The 25,775-nt window shown below is 43.2% G+C and overlaps 1 protein-coding gene across 1 annotated transcript in view; it reads right to left on the bottom strand.

The window, feature by feature from the left end:
- myo5b (myosin VB) overlaps positions 1 to 25,775 on the bottom strand; it is a 63,220-nt gene that overhangs the window by 30,718 nt on the left and 6,727 nt on the right. The window contains 14 exon segments of the mRNA XM_048258769.1: positions 289 to 453; positions 3,022 to 3,105; positions 4,201 to 4,323; positions 4,667 to 4,807; positions 4,903 to 4,984; positions 5,500 to 5,765; positions 6,066 to 6,175; positions 6,307 to 6,414; positions 6,998 to 7,079; positions 7,214 to 7,357; positions 8,028 to 8,184; positions 10,388 to 10,532; positions 12,111 to 12,282; positions 13,521 to 13,631. Of these exon segments, the coding sequence (XP_048114726.1) occupies positions 289 to 453; positions 3,022 to 3,105; positions 4,201 to 4,323; positions 4,667 to 4,807; positions 4,903 to 4,984; positions 5,500 to 5,765; positions 6,066 to 6,175; positions 6,307 to 6,414; positions 6,998 to 7,079; positions 7,214 to 7,357; positions 8,028 to 8,184; positions 10,388 to 10,532; positions 12,111 to 12,282; positions 13,521 to 13,631 (1,890 nt within the window).

The following is a 25,775-nucleotide window of genomic DNA, read 5'->3' as shown; positions in this document are numbered from 1 at the left end:
TAGACTTCAAAATGCATGCTTGCAGCTACAGGAAACCAGCAAAGCATGTCTACCTTTCTTAAGGTAACGGACAATTATTGTTTAAACTTATGTGGCCCCTTATCAACTTAACACAAATGCTGAAGAAGCACATTTCTTTTCATATACCTATAGCTTCTGCTTTAGTGTAATACATAATAATCCAAACAAACAAAGTAATTAGTAGTCTCTGGAGAAATTGTTGATTCTCGTTAACATCATACAGTAGGTACAAAATAGCTTATGCTGCAAATGTGTCAGATCTCATACCTGGTGGCCCACTGTTTTCCTGTGCTCTCTGTTGGGGGCTTTGGGAATGGTTTTGGCAGGACGCACATTGATCCTGGAGGACTTGCTGGAGGAGGAGGAGGAGGAGGAGGAGGAGGAGGAAGAAGACTCTTTGCCATCCTGGAAAAGATCTGCCACTAGCTGGAACTGAGAGACAAACGTACAGTTTATTAAACTGCATCCAGATCAGAATACTCCCTCTTGTTTACACATTTTATAGAAACGGGGGTAAATGTGTAGGTTATTTGGTAGGTACACTTGATGAGAACCATGCAATTAAGCCAATGCAATTCCTTTCCATTAAAAGTGCCAGTCAATAGGGATCATGTCAGTCAGTGCGGTCAACCCAAATGAAAACTGACTCTGCTCACATACAGTATACAGTAGTGTCCATCTAATTAATTGTTAGACACTCCCCCACCCCACCGCAGGATAATTTCTACAACTCAACCAAACTTTGGACCCAACTTTCTTTGAAATGGGGTTGTATTCAGTTTGAGCTGTAGCTTATAGAAGTCTCTGATCCATGTCCTACAGTCACTCACACACACACACACACAGGAACAGGGAGACATTTTTAGTGGGACACCTTGCAGAGAGAATACTGATGATGCCACTGCAGACCCGACACAGATTGGAACCTGAGGTGACAGGGAGGATATGGTAATGGAAGCCAGACTATCCATTACAAAAATATGAGCAGAAAACATGAACAGTACGGAGCAAAGAGAATATTTAAATCCATGCAGCCATGCATATGCTTTAATGGGCACCATTCACGTGACTTGGCCTTGGCTGTTTTAATGCAAGGCCACTCTCTGGTTTCCAGCCACTGTTGCTTCTCGTTTTATGGGCTCCTGCATGGGTAATGTTGATGGATGGGGAGTGTTCAGCCCCAACTTCCTTTTACTGGCATTGAAACAGGAAATCAATTTGCGGTTCACACCTTGAAAGTCAATGGAACAATTTGCTTTTAAACAGGCTAGATCCGGCTGACCTCAACTTAACATTTTTAGTCTATGGCTGACTTATTTCTTATGTGCGAAAAAACAAACTATTATTACACATGACCAACAACGATGATTCTCACACAACCATAAAAAGACTGTAGGAGATGACATTCCTCAGTCCTGGCAATTTTTTTGACAGTGACTTGACTGACTGACAGATCAAACATCTATAAAAAAAAAGGTTCATGAACACAAAAGACAATGGCTTGCTATGTGCTAAGATACTTTGTTTACTGCAGTGTTGACATCAACTGCATCCTGGCAACCTGCGGTTTCGTCTCCTTGGAGCCAAGAATAGCAAAAGCTGCTACTGGCTCAGGGAGAGAAGATCTGTTTAATTATCTCTTCTCTGGGTCTATGATGCTAATAGGGGTTTGCCAATCGAGAGCTAAGGTGGGTGGGAGGCGGATGGGCGCAGCTTCAAGTCAAGCCCCTGCTTGTTTACATGGGCCGGCGGTAAAGCACTTAACCACTTAAACAGACCGAGCCAGAGAACATGGGCATAAGTGAGTTGAGCGATTCATGCAGCTTTGAGTTTAGCTGAGGAGGTGGGGACAGAGACTCTTCCATTAAAAAGGCTGGAAATGAATGCAGTTTTCAAGAGTCCTTCTACTACCTTTGTTTTCATGATCAAATGCGTGGACCAGTATATTAACCTATTGATCTACACTACATTCATTCTTAAATCAGACACTTGACAGATCCTCTACAGAACTACATTGTCACCTCCATCCTCTCTGAATTCCCACTTATCTGCTCCTACAAAAACTGACTACAATTGAACTGTGCTCATTGGGCAGGAAACATCCTACATTTGTCATGCAGAGAACTAAACGCGACACAAAGAGTGGTGAAAAAGAGAGAGAGAGAGAGAAAGAAAGAAAGAAAGAAAGAGAGAGAGAGAGAGAGAGAGAATGATTCATGTCCGTTCAGTAAGTCTCTGGAGCAGGTGCTCTTTCTGTCTCTCTGGCTGGCTGGCTGACTGGCTGCTGACTCAGACCATAAGTGGTAAGATGAGTAAATGGCCCTGGACCAGTTAAATAGTGGGAGGAGCAATCCCGAGTGTAGGTGCAGCAGGGTGCAGAGTAGCGCATGTCTGAAGCACAATGGCATGAAACTGGGGAGCCAAAATGGTACATTTGGTTCAAATGCTACATTTGCCTGACATGTAGTGATTTATTTGCCATAGGTACTGATCTGGAACAAATGCAGTCCGATTGTACAATCCAAGTATAACATTTAGCATTGTGATAAATCATCTCTGCTCTTTTTCTTCTTTTTGATCTGTCTTTTTAAATGACTTTATGGCCCAACCTAAGTTTGACATTTATGTAAAATGTATGTTTTATGGGTTACACAATATGAGTCATTACAGACTAAGCACTTGTTTGGCAGGTGTTACTGGAGCTGTAAAGTGTTTCTGTAATCTTGTTGAGAGCAACAGTTCAGAGAGAGCACATCTATTAGAGCTTGAAGGGCCAAAAGCTCATAAATCAGAGATGCCAGAGCCTTGAAACCAACACACTGTTTTGGCTTTTTTAACTTCCACATTGAAACGGAGGGGAAATGATTTTGCCTGTGAAGGGTGATTGGGTCAATGTCTCCTTCTCTTAAACGCTTAATCACAGAGATAGAGAGAGCGCTCTGTAAAATGCTTGTGATTTAAAAGGGAGGATGTGTTTGCATCCTCAGCCTTGAGTCTTACCTTGCTGGCTTTGAGAATGTTGATCTGCTCTTCATAGACGGTGTCTCTGTTCTTCTCCAGGAACCCGTCACACTGATACTCAACCTGTAATAAACATCATCAGATGAATCACTAACAATAAGATGCATGGATTAAAAGACAAATGTTACACTGAAGAAGACACTAGCCCTGGCTTTTCTGGTTCTTCTATTTGAGAACTTTGCCTCAGACAGCTTTCACAACAACTTTGGCAAGTCGGAGCAAGACATTGTGGGGACTGTGTGTGTGTGAGAGAGAGAGAGAGAGACAGGACTGTGGCGTAGAGTCAAAAGCAACCCAAAAGATTCATATTAATTAGAGTAACTTTGGCACAACCCGAGCAAGAGTGACAATTTCTACAAAAACACATTCTCCATTATTTATAAACACTACGGCTGGCTCAAAGGTCACAGAGCAGCATGGCAATTTTCTCTTTTTCTTTGTGTGACAGAGCTGACCCACATAGCCAGTTTATCAAAGAAGTGAAGAATGTAATTAAATGCCGCTCTATGAGCACTGACTCTTTTGTCTCTAATTGGTAGCTTGTGTTTGTGATTGTCACAAGGGCCGCTAGCGGGACACTGCAGCCACAGTTTGTTGTGGGGGTGAATTCCATTTAACCTCTTGGTGGCCAGAATGGGTCTCAGACAAGTGAAACTCAGCGACACTCAGTTATAGTAACAGAGTACAGTATCACACACTAAATGTCTTGCAGGTAAATGGTGAATGCTTGCAATAACCACATACTGTATATCTCTACGTCAGTGTTTTTACTGAGAAGGGAATGTTTTTGCTGTGTTGGATGTTGTGAAGTTCACTTTCACAATTAGTCACTTCCTCGCAGAGTTGAGATTCTGAAACTCAGCCAACCTCTCCACCTGCATGTGGTGGTCACACAAGACAGGATTAAGGTACTGTGATCTTGACAAAAATGTCAGAGAGAGAGAGAGAGAGAGAGCATGACAGAGCCAAACTTGGCTCCTAATCTAAACACAGTGCAGGGGTATAATGTACCCCATAGAGAATAGGATAAGAGCCTGGATGAGAACTGAAGCAAGAGAACTGAATGTCATTTCTGAACTGATGGATTAATGAAAAGGACGTTATGTCTTGTTTCAATCTTGTGGGTAAAAGTGAAGGCCCTAATCCCAACAACTGTACCTTATCAGCAAAATGGATTATAATGAAGGAGCAGTTGGACATCCTGGGCTTTTGGAAGTGCTCACTGCTGGAATGGCGGTCGTACAGCTTCTGGGCCCAGTTTTGGTCTGTTCCTTTTGGCACCTGGACGACAAACCGAAACCGAGAAAAAAAACAAATGGGGAGAAAAAAAAAAATGCAGGGGATGGGGAGGAAAAGTTCAGTCAGCACCTCCAAATGCAGTGCTCTATCTGGGTTACCTGTGGCAGGAACAACTTGTTTACTCTTTTTGAAGTTGCTCCAAGAAGATCGTTAGCGACTTCAAAGAGCCCTGAGCTCAGACTGGATGGGCTAAATGAATAAATCATCTGTCTTTGACTCCAGAGGGCTTCCCAGGCGTTGAGTGACTGAGAGCAAAAACAGTCTCTGCTGCCAGGCTACAGAGTGTCAAAACTGATCGGTGTCGCTGAGCAACCCAGTTACCCACCTTGCACTCCTCATCGAGGAGATCCAGGATCCCCAGCTTGGCCTCTATGAGATCAATACACGGCTGGTTGTCATAGAAGTCAATGAGAGTCCATGGGATCTGTTCCTTCATGTACTCCTCTTGCTCCAATTTAAATACATGCTGAGGTCCCAATGATAAAGCACATGTCAGTCATTATACTGAACAAGGGATGAATAATGCTACATTAATTACAATAGGCCAATAATAAACCTCACCGAGTTGAACTGCTGCTGAAGCTTCTCATTGGCATAGTTGATGCAGAACTGCTCAAAACTGTTGATCTCGAACGTTTCAAATCTGCAAGGAGGGAAAGATGCAATTAGGAGTGTCTGAAACTGGCCTTCTCCCTCCCTGTCCAACTCCTCTCCCAGCGGATCAAACATGCAATGGGCTCTTTTTCCCCCTCCTATCCAGCTCTTTTCAAATCAATACTGGAGACCCTCTGCAGGGATGTAATTAGGCCTTTGGTCAGACAGGCCCTTACCCAGCCAGAGTTGACTCTCAGCAGTCAATAGGACTCCAGCTTGCACAGTAATCAGAAGCGGCACCACCAATACAAGGGTGGAGAGGGAAACCCATTTATACGGTATGTGCCTGTGGACCTCTAATACTTCCTTCTCCCGTAATTCTCTAATCTCAGGCATTGTGTGGTGGCAGTGAGAAATGTGCTTCATGCTGTAACTCCTTCTTTAGCGCATGAATGCAGAATGTTTAGAATGAAGCACACACAGAAAATGTTCAAATGAATACATTCCTTTGATGGAATACTTAAAATATGGAGATTCTTGTAAAACATGTCTAACAATCTTTACCCGTAGATGTCAAGCACACCGATGAATGAGTGCTGTTTGTCAGCGGTGTGCAGCGACCGGTTAATGTTCTCAACGATCCAGTCAAAGAGGTGCGCGTAGATGTGCTTGGCCAGTGCGTCGCGGGCATTGCTGGCCTGCTTCAGGGACATGGGCTTCACGTAGGTCTCGGACGTGGTCACCAGCTTCCTGCGGCACAGCCAGTGCTCCATCTGCTTCTGCTCCACCCCCAGCAGGCGGCAGAAATGTTCCAGGTGAGGGTCGTCCAACTGGGGGGCAAGGGAGAGAGATAAATGGAGAGAGAGTTAAAGAAAAAATTAAGAGTGAGACTAACTGAGAGAAACAGGATTAGTCACGCAGAAGAGATTTAAAACAGTGTAGGATTTACACAGACGACAACAAAAGTGGTACAAAACAAAGGCACCCTCAGGCCAAGGTAGGTTCACACTGAAGTTGCACTGAAACTTCTTGCCAAACAAACATCAAAATAAAAACAAAAATACTCTATACAGGCTTTAGGCATCAGAAAGTGTTGATCATTATGCAAGATTTTAGCTGAGGTCACGTACGTTGATATGGCATGACTCTCCGTCTCGCTCAGAACAGATCTCCACATTGCCCAGATGCAGAATGGCGGCAATTATCTTGAAGATGCCAGTTTGGTAAGTGTCCTTGAAACCTGTAAGGAACACAATAACATACTGCTACTTGTCACCATTGGAAAATTGTCCAGGATGGACACTGGACAGAAGCCATGTCCCATATTTGCCTCCTTCTCATATTTGTTAACAACTGACAAAGCGGGCTTGCCTAGTAATGAGAATGCCTCTCTTGTCTTGTCAAAGTCCTGAGCGTCGTTGACACCCTCAATGAAGATGTTCTCTCCCATGGAGGTGTAGGTGAAGTCTTCTGCACTGGCTGAAAAGCACGTGACCCCATGAGGACTATTAAACACAGTGACAATTACAATTTCCTGTGCATTGATGAAAATCAAATGAAATGTGCATATTAAAGGGAAACTTGGCAGGATTTCCCCCTCTGCTGGAGAAATTGTGCATTATGCTATTTCAAACTGTGGGATAAGGTACCGATAAAGCACATGGATTTGTTTACAAGAACGGTTAGCATAAGTTTGGCAGAACTATGTGGAGGTAAGAAACACGATTTAAAACGAGTTTCTTGTTTCTCACTTCTCTTTCCGGGACGGTAGTCTCAATGTTTTTTTCAGTAAGTATACTTCCAATGAGGCTATTTGCATGAAAATTTTACCAGACATTAGTATTACCTCAGATAATCCACCTATATAAAAAAAATCCAAACATTAAAGTCCGTAGGTAGAGTTATATGTAATAAAGTGGAAAAATATTGACGTGTTCAATACTTATTTTCCCCGCTGTAACTATCCACAGCAGTAAAGAGTTACTGTCACCAACACACGCTAAAACATTACAGGTCTTACATCATGTGTTGTTGAACATGACTGGTATTTCAGGACACTTACTCAAAGCCAGGTCTTTGAACTCTGACCGGGGGGCAGAGGCACAGAGCTGGTAGAAGATGTGGTAGTTCCTTTCATCCTCGGCCTATAAAACAATTCCTGCCTGTTAGCAATGGAGTTATGACTGCATATTGAGGCCCACTATCACGCATACAGAAAAGCTGAACATTGAAACGGAATTAGAGGTTAACCTCAGTTCCTCCTCTTTATCTCATTTACCTGAAATACGACTCGTGACTTCTCCAGCAGATAGGTGCGCATGTTGGCACCAATGATGTGGTAGCGCCGGTTAAAGCCAATCTGGATGTACTTGCCGAATCGGCTGCTGTTGTCATTGCGAGTGGTTTTGGCATTCCCTATGGCCTGTTGGAGAGAGGATGTGCAGTTGATTTATGTGGGAGCTACAAAATGAGACTTTGAGTCTCACCTTTTTATTATTCTAACTCTATATATGCAGTGCAACTCTGTCTTCTACAGAAAAAGATGAGATGTCCCTCTAGACGGCCCTGAGGCTATTTCTTAGTCTTGTCTTCCTCTGTCTGGAGACGGCATGTCAAAGATGATGATGGAAAAGATGTGGAGACCTGTGTCTCAGCGTACCGAGTCCCCCTCCTCCTGCCCAAATCAACTGGGCTCATCTAGCCAAAGAGATACACTAATTGATTCTGAGACACTGCCTCACTCTTCAGTGCCCAGATTAACTTTCAAAATGGACAGGGAAGGAGACTGATTACCCAGAATGCAGTTCTGCGGGCCTTATCTACTCCTGTGAGCACATCGACAGGGCTGATGAATCTCCTGCCCATCCCCCCCACTTCCCTAACTAATCGGTTAGTTACATAGTAGAATTCCATTATCACCAGTCGAGGCTAGGAAGCATATCTAGGAAGTATATTCAGTAAATAATGGGGCAGAGTTCATCAATCCCTGGCCCTAATGGCAATCCCAATGCCACATGTCTGTCTATAATTGATTAATAATGTCCTTAGAGACTGAATGATTGATCCATAAAGCAGTGCGCTTTCTCCTTCACCTCCATGATGGGGCTCGACGCCAGCACTTTCTCCTCCACGTTGCTGTCGTTGGCCGAGCCTCCAACCGTGGCGAAGTAGCGCATGCCGTACTTGGCGGAGACTGTCTTCCCTGCCCCAGACTCCCCGCTGACGATGATGGACTGGTTCCTCTCATCCCTGAAGGGAAAAACACACACAGATACAGATGTAGCTTCTTAAAAGTTTTAGACAAAGGAACACATCAGTTATTTGCAGACACAGATAATATGGTTTCGCACATAAAGGCATACACTCTCCCTTGGAACACAATTGACTGTGAAATAGTGAAATGCTGTTCTTTATGTGTCTAAGACTGTGATTGAATTGGAAATGGGGGTCACTGAAAATGAGCTTTCCCTCAACACTGATTCCTGCCCTCATTCATCACTGAAGTGTCATGACTGTCTAAAGAAATCTACCCTGTTGGCAGCTGACCCAGGAACAGCTTTGGGCTAGACCAGCAGCAGGAGCCAGTTGCCATATCAGTTTCAGAGTCAGATGTGGGTGGTGTTGACCCACCCGGGATCATGCCTGCTCTCTGTCAGTCGCTGTCACGCTTTAGCCATCCTGCCTGATGAATCGTCTCCTGCTGACTTTCTCTCTCTCTGTCTCGGTCTCTCTCTCTCTGTCTCTCTTTCATGTCAGCATATCCTAGCACTGCCTGTGTCAGCCCCTACTGCAGTTCCTCATCTCTGTGTGTGGCGCACACACACTCCCTCGGAGAACACACTAGTCAGGGGGAAATTCCCAGCAGGATCGTTTTAAACTTCATTTGACGTGACATTTTCTCCCAACTATATATAAAAAATCTGGGTAATAGAGGATTAGACACTGGAACTAACAGTCACATTCCTCCATCCCTTGTTTCAACATCTATCTGTCTCTCTCTCTCTCTCTCTCTCTCTCTCACACTCTCTCTCTCCCTCCTCCTCTCTCTCTCTCTCCTCTCACACACTCTCTCTCTCTCTCTCTCTCTAAAATCTATTAGTCCTGCTGCATCAGGGACCTGCGTCACTGGGGAGTCACTAAGGTTCTGCAATACCCATTAAAAGCTTTGATTAGGATCTGGTGTGAGAACAGTTTCATCTTTTGTGTTTTTTCCATCTCTCAAACCCCAACCCCCCTTCAGAAAAACACAGAAGCACAATCACAATAGCAAGGGCAACAAAGGCCCACACACAGCTATTATCCACCCACATGCCTTCCATTACGGATGAGACTATTTCAGACTATCAGGGGTCCCTTGCTTTGCAGCACCAAATAATGGAAGTCTCACACTGCAGGTAGACTCTTCAAAGCTGAGCTCTCTAGCCTCCACACTAGCTCTTTGCATTTCACAGCTCTTACTGTGATGTCTCCTGTTGAAATTAAATGCTCCTGTTTTGTTGGAAATACTACTAAGGACGAAGAAAGCTTGAACCAAGTGGAAATCCAGAGCGGCTAATCATGCCCTGCGTTATCAGCTCTTCACAGGCTAGGAATGGAAAGCTTAGAATACCTAGCCCGTACACTGCACCACTCAATAATGTGCACCTGATAGATGATTTAGAGAAAACCATGAAAATGATTAGCTGAAGCTTAACTTCTACAGAGGCCCTTGGGTGTCAAAATCAAGCAAAGCAATAGACACACAGAGATTTGCATCTGGCTGCGACTACAGTAGTGTGGTGCCACTGGATTATCATAATGAATTAATCATATATGAAAGTCTCACTTCAAAATGCATCCTTAAAAAGTAAACACATCAATTAAGTATAATTATAAGTATATATACTCTTTTGATCCTGTGAGGGAAATTTGGTCTCTGCATTTATCCCAATCAGTGAATTAGTGAAACACAATGGACGCAAAGTGATTCGGAAAGTATAAGTAAGTAGCCTAGAAATCTAGATGCACTCTAGCGGCAGCAAGTGTAATTTGCAGCCAGGGTAGTCTAGCAACTCTCCGTTGGCTTGTGAGCTGGAAAAACCCAACTTCGGTCAGACCAATCACATTGTGTATAGAGTCGCAGCGGTTCCGCGTGAATTCCCTGCTACTTGAAAACAAAGAAAATGGATGCTGCTGCTGGCGAACAGCGGTCTTTGAATCGCGACTCGAGTTAAGCTTTTTTTGGCAACTTTGAGTTAAGTTTGCAAAAGTTTGATCAACTAGCCAACTAGCTCCGCTGGTGGGAAAACGCATGGGACTCGTGAATTGTAGCGCTACCCAATTGAATGCAGAGGGAATTTGAAAGACAACCGTTTATCCCGCCCCTCGGATTGAGCACTGCCAATGGTGAGTTCCCAGACCCTACATCTTGATGTGGGTCTGGCTCGTCAGGCTAATAAGTAGGGCCCTGTACCTAGCCATTTGCTTATAAGCTTCCTCGGCCACTGCAAATATATGGGGGTCCATGTCTCCCATGTTCTGCCCGCTGTACGCATTGATAACCTCTTCTCCATAGATATGCAGCTGCTCGTACGGGTTGATGGCCACCAGGACAATTCCTGAGGATGGGGGAAAGATGACATGATTAGACAGAGCCTAACGCGTGCAGCATGTATTGCAGTGTGTAATGCTATTAACACATCCTGTGATTATCTCCAATCATGTCCAACACAACACAATCAGAGTGACTAACAGTAAGCCCTGCGGCTTAGGCTGAGGTGGTGAGGTTGTGAAATGGACTACTCCCTCAACCGCAGAGGTAAGCAGTGCTTTAAACATGACACTGTGAGTGACTGTTATGATTGTGCAGTTGATGACTTCAACTTGACCATTGATATTTTCCACCTGGTTGACTGAAGCAAGAGATCTTGACTCAACCAGATTTCTGTTATGACATGTTGTGACAACACTCATTGATGACATTGTGTAAGTGTTGCATTGAATAAAAGTAGAATAATTCTTTATATAGGGTTACTTGTTTGTGATCTATACGTCGTTGTAGTGTAGAATAATTCTCTAGTTTCATCCATATTGGGTTACTTGTTTGTGATCTATACGTTTGGACATACAGTATATGACATCAAGACAAATATACAAATACACACCAAACTACATCACCCTTCACCCTTCATCCTGCACCCCCACCACCTCCTACACAACAGTATTATACAAGTCAATACAAGTCTGCAGTTCAAAAAGGAGCAAGAGGCACATTTATGTGAGAGTTCAAGTTTTAAATCTGCTATAGCATGATGATTAGGCATGTGAGTTGGAAATAAAACAATAAGGGAATGAGAACAATAAAAATGGAATGACAATATGTATCTGTGCCTCGAAATACAAAAGACAATAAGTGAGAATGCTCCAGTTTCCAATTCTCCTGACTTCCTGTGTTAGAGTATTGTGATTATGACCCAGTTGTTTCTCAGGGAAAGACAAAAACAAATTGTGTCTCTCTGCAATGCTTCTGTCTCATTCTCCCTGACAGGAGAAACACTAGTGCAACAGCCTGACCTCCTGTCTGTTGGAGAGGTTTGAAGGCAAAAACTGAGCCAGACAGTCTATGAAAATGTGCACTCAAGACGCAGTCTGTATACAAAACAAATCAAGGCAGTTTCTGTTCATAGGCGTAGCCTAGTTTTGGTTGGAAGCCTAAGCCAGGTTAGATGCCCATTTGGAAGTGTAGGAAGAGAAAGCTGAACAGGCCACAGGTTTGAATAGGAAGCTTATGGCAGGTTCTACTTTACTTCCTGCTATTGCTATAGGGGGCAAGGCAACCAATACATATACACAGGCTTGGATGAGGGGATGGTAAAGATGACATGGACAAGCAAAGTCTTTGTTCTAGTCCAATAATCCTCTTGTTTACTGCACATTCCACCCACTTACCATCCCAGTTAATAGGGTGAACCAGGAGGAATGACATGAATGGGAGTGTTGGGAGGAGACGACACGAGAAAGACAAACATTTTCAAACCATCCCATGATGACAAAAAGGTTACCTCATATGGAGGTGGAACAAAAGGAGCAAGAATCATCTGAGCAAGAAACAACAACAACAAGTGACACAATCATAATGACAATAGAAAATATTAGCGAAGCCCAGGGGACAGTGAATCATGTGTCCAGGCACTCACCGCAGTACGTATAAATGTGGTTGGACTCCAGGAAGCGGACCTTGAGGTTGTGGAGCACAGCAGGCTCGTGAAGGTAGCTGAGGGCAGTGAGGTCATTTTCACCCACCAAAATATCAGGGTTCCGCAGAAATGGAAGCTGGTCGTCTTTGGGCTTAATGGCATACTGCAAAGGCTGAGATAAAAGGAGAATGGGTATGAAGACAACGAGCAAAACTAAAGAAGAAAATAAAACCCCCGTTTTAAATATAACTTTTAGAATAAAAGGGGAGATACAGGATCTAGATTTCACTTTGACAAAGTCACAAAGGCATATTGTTTTGTTGAATTTGGGACAGTGTGGTGAATCAGCTTGATTTAATCAATTACCAGTGACTAAAGCCATGATATAAATATAAAGCATATCCTTACAAGCATATTACATGCCCGCATTATTCTGAATCATGACCATTTAATCAAAAATGTGTCTAAAACATTGAGTGAATTCCATGTTCAGCAGGCTGCCAGGGTAACCCAGCGGGTAGAAGGGCTGTGGTAATAAGGGAAGCAGTGGCAGAACCCATGTGCGCAAGCCATGTCGCCAGCTACAACTCAGACTAATCCTGCCAAATGTGCCCTGGCATTGTGAGGAAAATCTTGCCACTTCAGCATAAGCTGTTCTGCCACCTGTTGAGCTACAAAAGATGTGCCGTCACAAAACATGGTTATTAACTGTTCTAAGTCAGGTCTAAAAACAGCCGACGTGATTAATGAATCATGCGGTGTGACTGACATTGTGATTATACTCTGCATAAGCAGTGAACAGTAGCATGAAAAGCAAGAGAGACAGAAATACACAGAGAGAGAGAGTTAAATGTTTATCAGTGTTAAAATCATGTTAAAAGCATCAGAACAAATGCTAACCAAATAAACTAGCCACAGCAGAGAAAGCTGCTGTTTACTATCACAATAATGAGGAACATCAACAGGACCAGTCTGGTCCATGAGCAGCTCTAGTGTCCATGGCACATTAGGTAAACACAGAGGTCCTGCTGCAGACGGCAGCTAAACCTTTGGTCCACTCCAGCAAAGCACCTTCTAAGCCCTCGGTGTCTGAGCAGACTTGGCCCCCTTCATGCCTCTTTAGCTGCCGCTGTTGAGCTGTAAGGAAGATAAGCTTGTTGGCCTGTCGGGCGCAGTCATGTCCGGCCAATGACTGACTTAGGAGGGCGTTGGGAAACAGTGACCCCTACAGGGCATTCGTGGCATCGATTAGATTTTGTGGATCAACTTGTGTTTTAGTGGCTTAACTTGTAGAGCAAGATACCACTAAGGATATGGGTTCAATTCCCAGGGAAGACACATATGATGAGACTGTATATCTGAACAGCAAGTCATTCTGAATAAAGGTACATAAATGTGATGTAACCTTACCGACTCATCCTCCAATTTCAGGTGCAGGACGGGCTCGCCCTCCTTGTAGTCGCGGACGATCTCCGCTGACTTCCACACATCTTCCGGGTCGGGAATCCACACCCGTGTGTACTGCAACCCATGGAAACAAGAAGCATTAGCCACACTGAGCCAACATGATAGAGACAGACAGACAGACAGACAGACAGACAGATGGATAGATACTTTATTGATCCCCAAGGGGAAATTTAAGAAAATGGAATCACAAATCAGCTGGTACTAAATTAATTTAGTGCCCCATGAGATACACACAACAGAAAGCATTTAGTGTCATTTCATTTAGAAAGAAACCTTGTAGTACATGGGACTCAACAATTGCATGCCCTTTTTAACGTCTGAGTAGCTGAAACAAAATCTAACAACGGTTTCATCAAAACCTCTCCCTATGAACTGTATGCATTTCATTTCTTTGCAGATGAATATGCATAATTCAGTTCTACCCGACTGTCCTTCATAATCTTGTTTGGCACTCAGAGTACATGGAGAAAAAAAAAGTTCACAACATACACAGACCAAGCCCTCACGCACAACCAAAACAACACGTTTACTTTCATGGCGCCTCTCGCAGCGCTGGATCGTTTCCTATTAATCTCAGCGCCTGGTGAATTATTAAAGGCCTCATGTGGTGAATAGAGAAGTGGCTCAAGTTGCAGCGCGGCGAGGAGAGAACTGATATGAACGTGCAGTATGGGCACAGACGCAGAACAATCCCCCCCAAAAAAAGAGACAGAAGTCACCGGGAGCCGCTGGCATTAAGCTTTAATGCGACTCTGCAGAGCCGAGGGCCGCTCGCAGAACCGCACTCATCCGCATGAAAACACACACACACACACACACACACACACACACACTGGTTGGAGGGGTTTCCACAGTCAGCCTGGGATGACACCGGTCTTAGAGGAATCTTTAAGTGCAGCGCTCAGGAAAGTGATAAGAGAGCAGGACTTTACGGACATCATTTTCCCACTAATTAACCTCCACTCATTAACCTCCACAACCTGGTTTCAACCAAGGCACAGCCATCTGATGTCTAAAGGAGTGATATCAGGGAGAGAAAGGATGGGATGGAATATGGGGGATGAGCCTGATTTTGCGCACCTTCACACATTCCACACGACTTGAGATATCTCTATTAATCCAGGAATGTATTCATGGATCACAGAAGGGACATGGATCACCGTAAAGACATGGATCACCGTAAAGACATGGATCACCATAAAGACATGGATCACCGTAAAGACATGGATCACAGTAAGGACATGAATAAGAGTAAAGACAAGGATCACTGGCTACAGAATGAAAGCCTAATAAGGAGACTTTCTAATAAGGAGACACAGAACTCAACGAATCTCCCATAGAAATATATGCGGTTAGTTTGTAGCGCAAACATGGCAGTCGTCTACAGTACACATATCCGCCCTTTCCGCCACCAAAAGCAGACATGTGAATACATCGTGCCAATCATGTGGTATGTTGTGAATACATCGTGCCAATCATGTGTTATGCCATGAATACATCGTGCCAATCATGTGTTATGCCATGAATACATCGTGCCAATCATGTGTTGTGATTTCGCAGCTGCAGGGAGGTTGGTGTGTCGTGATTCGTGAAGCCTTGCACACACGCAGTTCTGCCTGAAATAGATGCCCAATAAGTGGCCCAAAAGTGTTAGAACATGGCAGCCGAGTGGAATAAAAGGATTTTGGCCTAAATGAGTCATTCAGTGGAGGACAGTGGAATCCTGCTAAAGCATAAAAGCATAGATGGCTACTTTCATCTCCTATTCCAGTCAGAGCCTCTGCTTCTAGGCTTTATTTGAGTTTCTGCCTCCCATTCATGAGGTACATGTCAACAGAACACAGCCTTGTTGGCAGAGGGATGTTCCAGTGATCAGATTTCACTGCGTCAGCCAGCCTGCCCAGTCTGCATTTGGGAAGACATGCTGACATCATCTCAATAAGCACATCCTCACTCTCATGTCACTGAAACCTCCAACATACCCAGTAAAAGAGACATCATCTCAATAAGCACATCCTCACTCTCATGTCACTGAAACCTCCAACATACCCAGTAAAAAAACATGCAGTGAAGCACCACATCTACGGTCATATTTTGATGACTTTTTAATTCATTTGTATGATTTAGATATTTTCATTAATATCTAAAAAATGAACAACCTATTCTGAATTGGAATTCTGAATTGGCTTATGAATCTGAATTGACCTAGAGTATTGTGCTCAGTAATCTAATGATTCTAATTTAGCAAATCCCACTCTTTAAAACATAGGATCATTCATCTGGCATTATGCAAGTTGCTGCTGGTACTGTATCTTGTATTGTCATGGTCAAACATGACGATAACAAACCACACACACACACACACACACACACACACACACACAGACAGACAGACAGTCAATGTAGTTTAGTAAAATAAACTTTACACAATAAGCCCTGGCATTTAAGGAATAACCTGAAATGCCATACACTGGCCTGGAAAAGTGCACGACAGCAGGCCAGAATAATGCAGCTCTGCCTGCAGCTGCCCTTGAGTTGAGGGGGTATGAAGGACACGATTTACAGAGTAATCTCCACCTCACATTCTTTCATGAATTTTGCTGTAGGCCAAAACAATGAGAAAAGTGGACAGTCAAAGGAAATTAAACATTTTTCAAAGGATTTTCAGACATTCATAGTCTACTACTTCTAGGTCATCAACCAAACATGTCAAATATTTAAAAACACATACACACATATGAAAGGAATATGATAAATATGCAAGAAAGCCATCCTGAATTTCCTGACACCAGAGAATTGGGCATTCTGGGATGTCAATCCAGCATTTCTTAGTAGTAGTACCAGCATTTTTTAAGGCACCATTTCTAGAGGTGTTGCTCTTAATAGACCACTATTCCAAAGATCACAGTACAGGAGCATTGTCAAATCAGCCTTGTATCTGTCTTGAGCAGGACACACTAGTGCAAGTTTGGGACATCAAGGAGGAAAAAAAATCCATGGCTCTTCTTTTATGTCAATAGCTGTGCGTACGCCTAGACAAGTGAGAAGGGAAGAGAGGAGTGGAGAGGAGAGGAGAGGAGAGGACAGGAGAGGAGAGTACCTTTGAAGACAGCCCTGAGTCAGCATGGAAGTGGGGCAATCAGCAGAAACAGCACCCCAACCCCACATACCCCTCTCAAGCACCCCTGACAGGACAAATATTAGATAAGAATGGTACACTGCAGAAAAGAGAGAACGATAGGGGGGGGAGAGAAAGAAAGAGAAAAGAGATAGAGAGAGAGAGTATGTGTGTGCACATAGATTTGCAAAGTCAGAGGGCAGTCCAGACAGTCAGAAGTAGGAAATGGGCTGGAGAGGAGAGAAGGGGATATTGCAAGATTCGGAGGAGACGTTGAAAATCCAGGTGATCGTTCCACTCACCCTTCTCATTCCTGAGGTTAAGTAGGGTGTTCACTCAGTGCGCTGGAGCAACAGTCTGAGGCTTTCACCTGGCTACCCATGCCAACAGGGCAGGGGCTGGAGCAACAGTCTGAGGCGTTCACCTGGCTACCCATGCCAACAGGGCGGGCGCTGGCCACTGGGCACAGAGCCCTATGCAGAGTGTTATCAGTCCTTCAGGACGCGGTTGGAAGTCAAGGAGATTTTCAGCTACACTCTTCAGTGTGTGAGAGTGAACAACACAGGGGTCAAATGGGGTTGCTGGACACCGGGTCTGACTGCAGCTTCATGATAAAAAGTCAGCCGGGGGATTAAGGAGAACCTGTCCCCCAATATCTACCAGGCTTTCATCTTTCATAATACTCGCTAGTGCTATAATGGGGCATGGGGAGATATACTAGGTGCTGTGTCAGTGTGATAAATGGGCCTTATTATCTGTGGAGTATCCTCTATTGGGAGCTGGGGGAGAAATACCACAGATTACATCAAATAAACGATAACAAATAACTTTTAGGACTATCTTATTCTCCTTAAAACAAAACAATTTGAGTCTTCATGCGACAAGCAATGACCACGGTCTTATTCCACCTCTAGTGGTGCACGCTTCATCAAGGCCCAACACTCCTCCCTCAAGCCTGATTCATCCGTTCTAGGGAGCAGCCGGCCGTCACACTTCTCCCTCCCTGAGCCAGCTCTCATCTGAGGAGCTCATTACAGATAAGGCACCCTCCTCATACTCACTGCTCCCTGGTGTCCACAGTCAGACTGAGGGTGAGGTGGGGTGTGTGTGTGTGTGTGTTTGTATGTGGGGTGAACTTTGGAACAGTGCCTGCGTTGCCCAAGGCAATAGTCTTGCTCTGTATGGGAGCAGTGCATGCTGATGACAGTGGTTTTTAATCCTGTTAAACAGGAGAGGTCAGGCAGTGGGAGGAGGAGAAGGAGGGAGGAGAGGAGGGGAATGAGAGATCCGTCCTAATCCAGCGACGCACTGTGCCTGAGCATGCCATTTCTAATGGCGTTCTACACACATGGCCTACAGCTAGACATCTTCATCCATCTCAGCTGTATTTCAGGAAAAAGGGGAGGGGTGAACTTCATTTTTTGAGTCATGTCTGATATTTTCCTCCAGTCTTTGACAACTCTATTTAGGACTCTTATGCAGTCCACACTTCAAATGTATTTGAACAGAACTGGGAATACTGGATCATGGAGCTCACTGATTTTAAATTCAACGCACAGCATTAAGGTCCAAACCAGCTGCAATTCAAGTAGCCAATCATAGTGTCTTTAAGCACTTAATCAAGGATAACACAGTTCCTCTTTGAACTGTAACTTTGGCAACATATTAAACTTTCTCTTTTGCATATTTGTTACTAAACATGAATCCTGTTAGCATTTCCCTGTCACTTATAGGTGACAATAGGTATGCTAATATGTCAACTTCACTGGAAAAATGATTTCCACTGTAACACATGGCTATTCATAGTTGTAACACCACAAGCAAAATTGAACAGAACTATGAATAAACATTTTTTTTCTTTCTCCTCACTCACTCATCTTGCAGAGAAATGAAGGACAGGTCAGCTAGACTAAAAGCTAAGAGTAGACTTCATCTTTTGGGTTTCACCTCGTCGTGGGGTGGGGCAGTGAGATCCAAGCTGACACAATGAGGCCATGATTCAGAGATCTGGAGGGGAGATGACACTGATAGAGAGCAGATCCAACCCTCATTCAGACACACAGCTGTGCTTCAGGTAGCAGGAGTCAGTCAGAGGAGCTGAGGCGAGAGCTCCGACATACGGCAGAGTCATCTTTGAGTCACTTTTATGCAAACTAGGTCTCCAACTGCATCCATTTTTAGACACAACCCCAGTCTAGCCATAAGACATGCAAAAGTCTGAATTCTGGGTAGATTTTTAAGTTTGCATAAGTGAAATGTGGCTGCACAAGAAAAGCACAATATTATGTTATATGTTAGCATATTGTAGATGTACTTCTTGAGCAGCAATACCACTGACTATCACCTGATGACGCCCAAAGGCAGAGCGGCTTTTCTTGCACTTGCTGACATTTTCACTTGTTTCATTTTTATAGCGGCTTTTAAATCATTTCCAGCCCTAGGTCACACCCGAAAAACGTAAGTTTTGCCTTACAGTTTTGCCAACTCACTTCTGCCACCCTATCAATGGTAATGCTGCTACAAGCTCCTCCATAAACAATGTTGAAAGTTCCACTTCAATGTATTACATGAAAAATGATGGCACAGTGAGCCTTCAGGCATTCAAGGAAATTACTCACATTCTCTCTCTCATTCGCTCTCTCTCTCATTCGCTCTCTCTCTCTCTCATTCTCTCTCTCTCTCTCTCTCAGGGTGAGCCGAGCTGAGCAGACAAACGGAGTGCACACCTGAATCAATATGTGTTTCACTCGACACTTTTTTCAGTGTCATCACAATTTAGCCTGCTTGAGTCATACGGAAAACCCCTGAGACAAATGATGTAAATTAGACCATGACCATTCCCTATTATAATACACTGCACAGTGTATTATTCATTTAACAAAAGAAAGGTATTTTAATGAAGGGTCATTCTGTGTCATATCAGAATCCAGGAAAATGATTGCGGCACTATCTCCTTTAAAAGTATTATTCCTTTAATGTCGAAAATTTGTAGAATGGAAGACAAACATATTCTCATGACTGGACTAAAGGTTTGTACTGCCTTACCAGCCATAGCCTACCCGTCTACTACGGACAACCAGCCATGCAACTTTCCTCTCTCCTGACCTAGAGAATCACAAATTACTCACGTTTTTTTTTAGAAATTATCTTTGCTGGTTTGTAAACAAATCTACATGTTATACTACCCTTAATGACACTCTTTTTGCACTTTTTTCTAATATAGGGTCATGTAGAAAATCATAGAACATGCCGTACAAAATTTGAATGGTTTGTTTTCCATCCAACAAAGTTTTGGCTGGCTATGAATAATACTTTTCATGATATTAATGCCCAAACATTGCTTCTCAGACAATGTGTTTTTCAGGCTGCAAAACTAAAGTAATATCAATGGCTGAAAAATGTCAGATGTTGATGCAGTCATACTCCCCTATATGGACTTTCATAAAGATTATTTATGATTATCCCTGGTGACCGTAACGTGTCTGTGCAAAAAATGTATTCACTTATGCAAAATGTGGCCTTTCCTACCTTCTTCTACTTAATGCTTGATGGTACTGACCAGCCAAAAACACAACTGACAAATTACAAGAGCTATTAAAAAAATACAAGCCCTAGTGCTATGGAGTGGCATGCACACAAAGCACATGAACATCTGACAAAACTGTTATAACATACATACCAAAGCTTACGTTTAGTCTTTAGCCTAGTAGATGTACATTAATTCCCTCAGGCAGAGTAATTCTCAGAGAGCCGACTACTGTTAGAAAGTTATGATCAAGGCATCATAAATGATCACATACAGCGGCGCTAACACAAATCTGACAAGCGCTGGAGGGGGAGGAGAACAACACAGACATGGTTTTGAGAACCTTCAGCTCAACTCTAGGACTTTGAACTGGGGATGCTACAACTCATTACAAAGGCAAAGTTGCAAGGAAGCTCTAGATATTTCTGCAGATCCCAGAGGATGCGGAGGATCCTGCAGTGGGGAAAGGCAGCATACAGAGCCCTGGGACAAAGACATGAGAGCAGCAGATGGAGGCTGCTTGCACTGTTCACCACACAGCACTAATGAACACGGCTGTGGATCAGACTAGGAATACGGAGGAATCTCAGTGAACAGGACACAGTATCTACATGACCTATATGACCATTAGAAATATTCTTGACATTGATTTAGTTATTTTTATTCCAATTAGCTGGATTCAGGTGGAAGGTGATTACTCTGCCCTCATGTTCAGCATCTTCTGCATCCTCAGTTAATCAGAGCATTGGACAAGGCATCCTACACCAGTAAAGACTTGCCAAATACTAGCCCTACTGAGGTCAAGAGCTGAGGGGTAAACTGCAGTATGTTAGTGAACTGAACCATGGGAGTTTACAGCTTTAAAGGGCCGTTCTGTAACTCCAGTAATTTCTTCGCCGATTTCTCGCTTTTGTTGTTGCATTTTTCTCTACAGAGCTCCCCCTACAGCTTTGGGGTGCATGTTTCACAACCGTCTCTCTTTGGTCTTATCACTGCTCTGCCATGATGAACATCTAAAAAATAAAGTAATCTTATACATAGCCGGCATGGCTAACCGGTGCTTGATGGGGGCGTGTGTTTGTTCAGAGACTTTTAAGCATTTTGTGTTTCTCGCTCGTTCTCACTTCTCACGGGACTACCTGATTCAGACACTGCTGGGATGATAGTGCAGATCTTGCAAGGCTGGTTTTCCGCTAAGAGATGGTATAGGGGGAGCAGGGAAAGCCGCAATTCTCACCACAACAGGTCATTAATCCATCACAATGATTTCTAAACCGTTTTATTGAGTTGAACACATTACACAGGAGGGCTTTAAAGTGGGGAGAACTACATAAACTACAATGTCATCACTGCTAGTGAGACACCCCCAGTGACAAAGCAGAGTCTCAAATCCCAAACTCTCTATTAGATGCATCATTGCATTTGCTCCAAATGTGTCCAAAACATATTTAGCTGGAACTAGAAATGATAATGGCGCTAGAGGGAAGTGGAAGTGCTATTTGAATGAAAGTTCCCTAGTGGAGATGTTTTGGTAAAAATGCACAGCATGGTTTTAAACTTGTGAAATCTCTCTGGAGAGATTGTGTCGATTAAAATTACATTAGCACTTCCATCTAATAAAAAATGTATGGGACTTGGAGGAAATGACAACAAATAAAAAATGTCATTGAAATAGTATCATAATCAATGGACGGAAAAGTGGCAAAACGCAGTAATTTCAGTGAAGCACTTCTGACTGTGGTGTAATGTTAATGTTAGTGACCGTAAAACTCTAATTCTAACAAGACCAAAGAGGACACAAAAGGTAGACCGAGATAACCATTAATTATAGTTGCTGCTCCAAGCCATGGAACATCCCCAAACTGATGAGTCGATCTTTTCCTTTTTAACCCATCACATACAGTAATATAACAAAAGAGTGATAGTCTTTTCAGGTACACTTTTCCATACATCATAAACCCACCAGGAAGAGAGAAGCTCAGTCAAGTTTCACTTTAATGACCTCAGTCACACATCCACATGAGGGAGAGAATGGAGAACATTAGCAGGTATACCAATGACCTGAATACCTGCAGATCAACTTAGCTTAGTTTCAGCACCATGCTCCTGCAGAGTAATTGTCAGCTCTACAGGCCTGCACTAAGACATAGAGAATGAGGATGAGTATGTCTTGATGTAGATGTGTGCATGAGTTGAAAACTGTGCCTCAGCAAGAGGAAACGAAATGTTTTGGAATGAAAGTTATCAGAAAGGCTGTATTTACATAAAGACTCCCTGCTGAGAACCCTCAAAGCTTTTCATGTTACTGTACAGGAGAGTGAGAGAGAGAGAGAGAGAGAGAGAGAGAGAGAGAGAGAGAGAGAGAGAGAGAGAGAGAGAGAGAGAGAGAGAAAAAAAGCATTCATCCAGAGTGGGCAGCGTGCCAGCCGTATGCATGCTTGTGCAGCATGCAGATGCAGTGCTCCATCGTGCCTATGAAAATAGGCTTCAGAGAAGTCCCCAGCTCATTTGCTTTGTAAAACACTGCTGTCGATGATCTCATCTGGGCTTGTGTAGTAATGACACGGGAATGGAGCAGGGGTGAGGGGAGGGACACACCTAGGAACACGGCAGGTGTTATGTAAGAGGCTCGCACTCCTGCCAGTGTAGTTAAAGGTGCAATGAGTTGGTATGGCTAAAAATAGAACTTCACCCAAGCCCTGTAACAACGAGGTACATTTTTGATTCTTGAAGACCGACAGTTTGTCAGAACTGCAGTGCATTCTATGCCTTTTTGTCCGTACCGTCCCCAATCAGTTGAAAAAAGAATGCAGAGACACACAAACAGTTCTACACTTACTGAGAACTCTGAGGATCCTGATTTCACGAGCACAGGCTTAGCACTACAGTTATCACAAAGCGAGAATTAGTGGGGATACCTACAGTTTATTTGCTGATTTCATCGAGCAGAGCGCAATCAAGCATAAATGTGCTGAGTGATTAGTTGATGTAGCAATGAATTAATTATTTAATAGCCAGTCACAATGATACCAGAGAGGGTTAAAGCGGAGTAATCAAGAATCTTTGGTGATAGCCTGTAGCAAGGCTTGTGACAGTGGTGAGACCCTAACAGTCCAGAGGGACAGCACTGAGGCAAGCCCATTGGCGAGATCTGAAGGCCTCCTGACGTGTTCCATTCCCTCTCTTCATCACTCTCTCATTACCAGGTACGTCTACTTCATTTCTATCAACATACAGTGTGATTTATCTATAGTCTGTAGGTTTAATGTGGGACAAACAAGAGATAGATTAGGTAATGATGCAATCTATATCCTGACAGTCATAGTTTAAAACTCTGGTTCAAAGACTGATATTTGAATATTATGTACTTTGAGAGTACAATTGCCGTTTAACAAACCACCTTATGCCATAATTTAAAAAAAAACTTTATATAATCAGTTATATGTCAGTCATTTACTGCTGTGTGTATGCTGAGATATTGACTCATCCGCTTTTCTCTGTATGACCTGCATGAATGACATACAGTACAATGCTTACTTTAGGCAAAAACCAACACAAGCCCATGAGAGCGATGCTTAGGTGTGCTCCAGCTCCAGGGTTCCAGCGCTTAGACATGGTAGACAGACAGAGAAGGACCATCAAGGACCGTGGAAACAAGTTATCTTTCAAGTGTTTTCAGTGTCAAGTAAGAGGGGAAAATACTCCCACACTTTGTTTTTCTGGGACAGAAAAGCTTTCATGATGTAATCAAAAAGATCTGAGCACTCCATTGGATCTTTATGCCGCGTGAACAAGTTACTTTTGAGACTGTAATTAGGACGCCAAAAGACCAGAAAAAGTCATTATCATAAATACAAAGTACTGGCTGGGTTTTGAGGACTGTTCTTTAACTTTCTTTCAATCAAACTGGTGTGTGTGTGTGTGTGTATATGTTTGTGTGTTTGTGTGTGTGTGTGTGACTGTGAGTGAGTTAATGTATGTGCACGTGTGAGAATGACAAGTTATTCTGGCATTCAAAAAAGTGACAGATATGTTTTGATGACTGAAGCCTTTGGCTGTATTTAGGTTACGCATATAGGGCCCCTAAATGAGCACACAGTTTTCACAACCAATTAGCAATGACAAGCACACAACATCTGAGCCCTCTGTAACTAACAGAGCTCATCTGATGGGGTACGAGGGTTGGGTTGGGGTTGTAAGACCCCCACACACGCATTGTAGCAGCTCATAATATTTCATGTGGCTTACGTTACGTCAGCGCAGATCTCCCCATGCTCTGTGGCTGAGGGTGTGCAGTTTCAGCTTGATGTATATAAAAAAAGAAAACAAGTGCCCTCTCAGCTTTTCTATGGTGAAGGTCCTCCGACACCTGTGAGGCTATCAAAAGCTGGGAGAGCAGTGTGCTGAATAATGTGATGTGATGATGGTAACTAACTATGTGGGCTTGACACAGAAAGAGTATTATTGTCTTGCCTACTCAGTGAGCACATTCACGCCTCATTCTAGGGTCCAATTCGCCCACCGCTGCCTCCTTTTAACAGCTTGTTTGACTCATCACTGGATTTATCTGTTGTATCTCAGTAAGCTGATTTGAACTAAGTAGGTTTTATTGTGATGTCTAAGGATCCCATATTGAGCAAGCTTTCTATACCTCTAATTCCTTGCTTCAAGTACAAGCAGTTTCAATCCAAATGAGTCTAGCCAATTTAGATAGCAAAGAATCATTTTTACATAAATAAATAACATTGCTGGCATACTGTAGTAAGGCAGGCTTTCTCATCCTAACTCAACAATGGCATACTGATGTCTTTATAGGATGCAAAGAAAATTAGTGATTGAAACGGTCACCTTTGTGTCATTGGTACACACAATAAATTAGTCGTATAAATAAGATAAAGAACTCAGGCCATGTCTCCAAGCTTTGATAAAAATTATCTCCAAATTAAAGCATCACAAGCTGAGAGGCGGCTGAGCTGAGAGAGCAGCAGAATTCTTTTTGAAAGTCTGCAGCAAAGGACGTTTTTGAGTTCTCTGTAAGAAAAAGTCAACCATAACCCTTTGTTCTGATTAAATGCTGCTTGAACATTTCTGCAAAGGCATTGCACTGTGTACTCTGCACTTTGCTTTGAAACATAGCCCACTCTGCTGCCAAACAGTCCAGTTCTACTCATGCACAACTGGACAAGGGCAAAGATAGGTAGATAGATAGATAGATAGATACTTTATGGATCCCCAAGGGGAATTTTCTTCAAAGGAAGGAGGAAACATCTCTGGTCAAGGGTTCAATAACGTAGTAAAATAATAAAATAAAAAGCAGACTACAGTTGGAGCTGATCCATTCTGAGTGCACTATACGGTCTTATAAGCAGAGTCACAGATTAAAGCAACACCAAAATTTGGTACATTTTGAGCCAGGCTATATTTTTTATAGGCAACTACTTCGGGTATTACCTTCAAACTAATTTTCATGGTATAGTCATGTGAAAGCACTGCACTTATAGTTCTGAGATCTGGGATGGAACACCCTGCAAAAATGTAACAAGGCTTCACATCG

Source organism: Alosa alosa, chromosome 12 (assembly GCF_017589495.1).
Source record: "Alosa alosa isolate M-15738 ecotype Scorff River chromosome 12, AALO_Geno_1.1, whole genome shotgun sequence".
Classification (NCBI taxonomy): domain Eukaryota; kingdom Metazoa; phylum Chordata; class Actinopteri; order Clupeiformes; family Clupeidae; genus Alosa; species Alosa alosa.
This window is presented reverse-complemented; position numbering and strand designations above follow the sequence as displayed.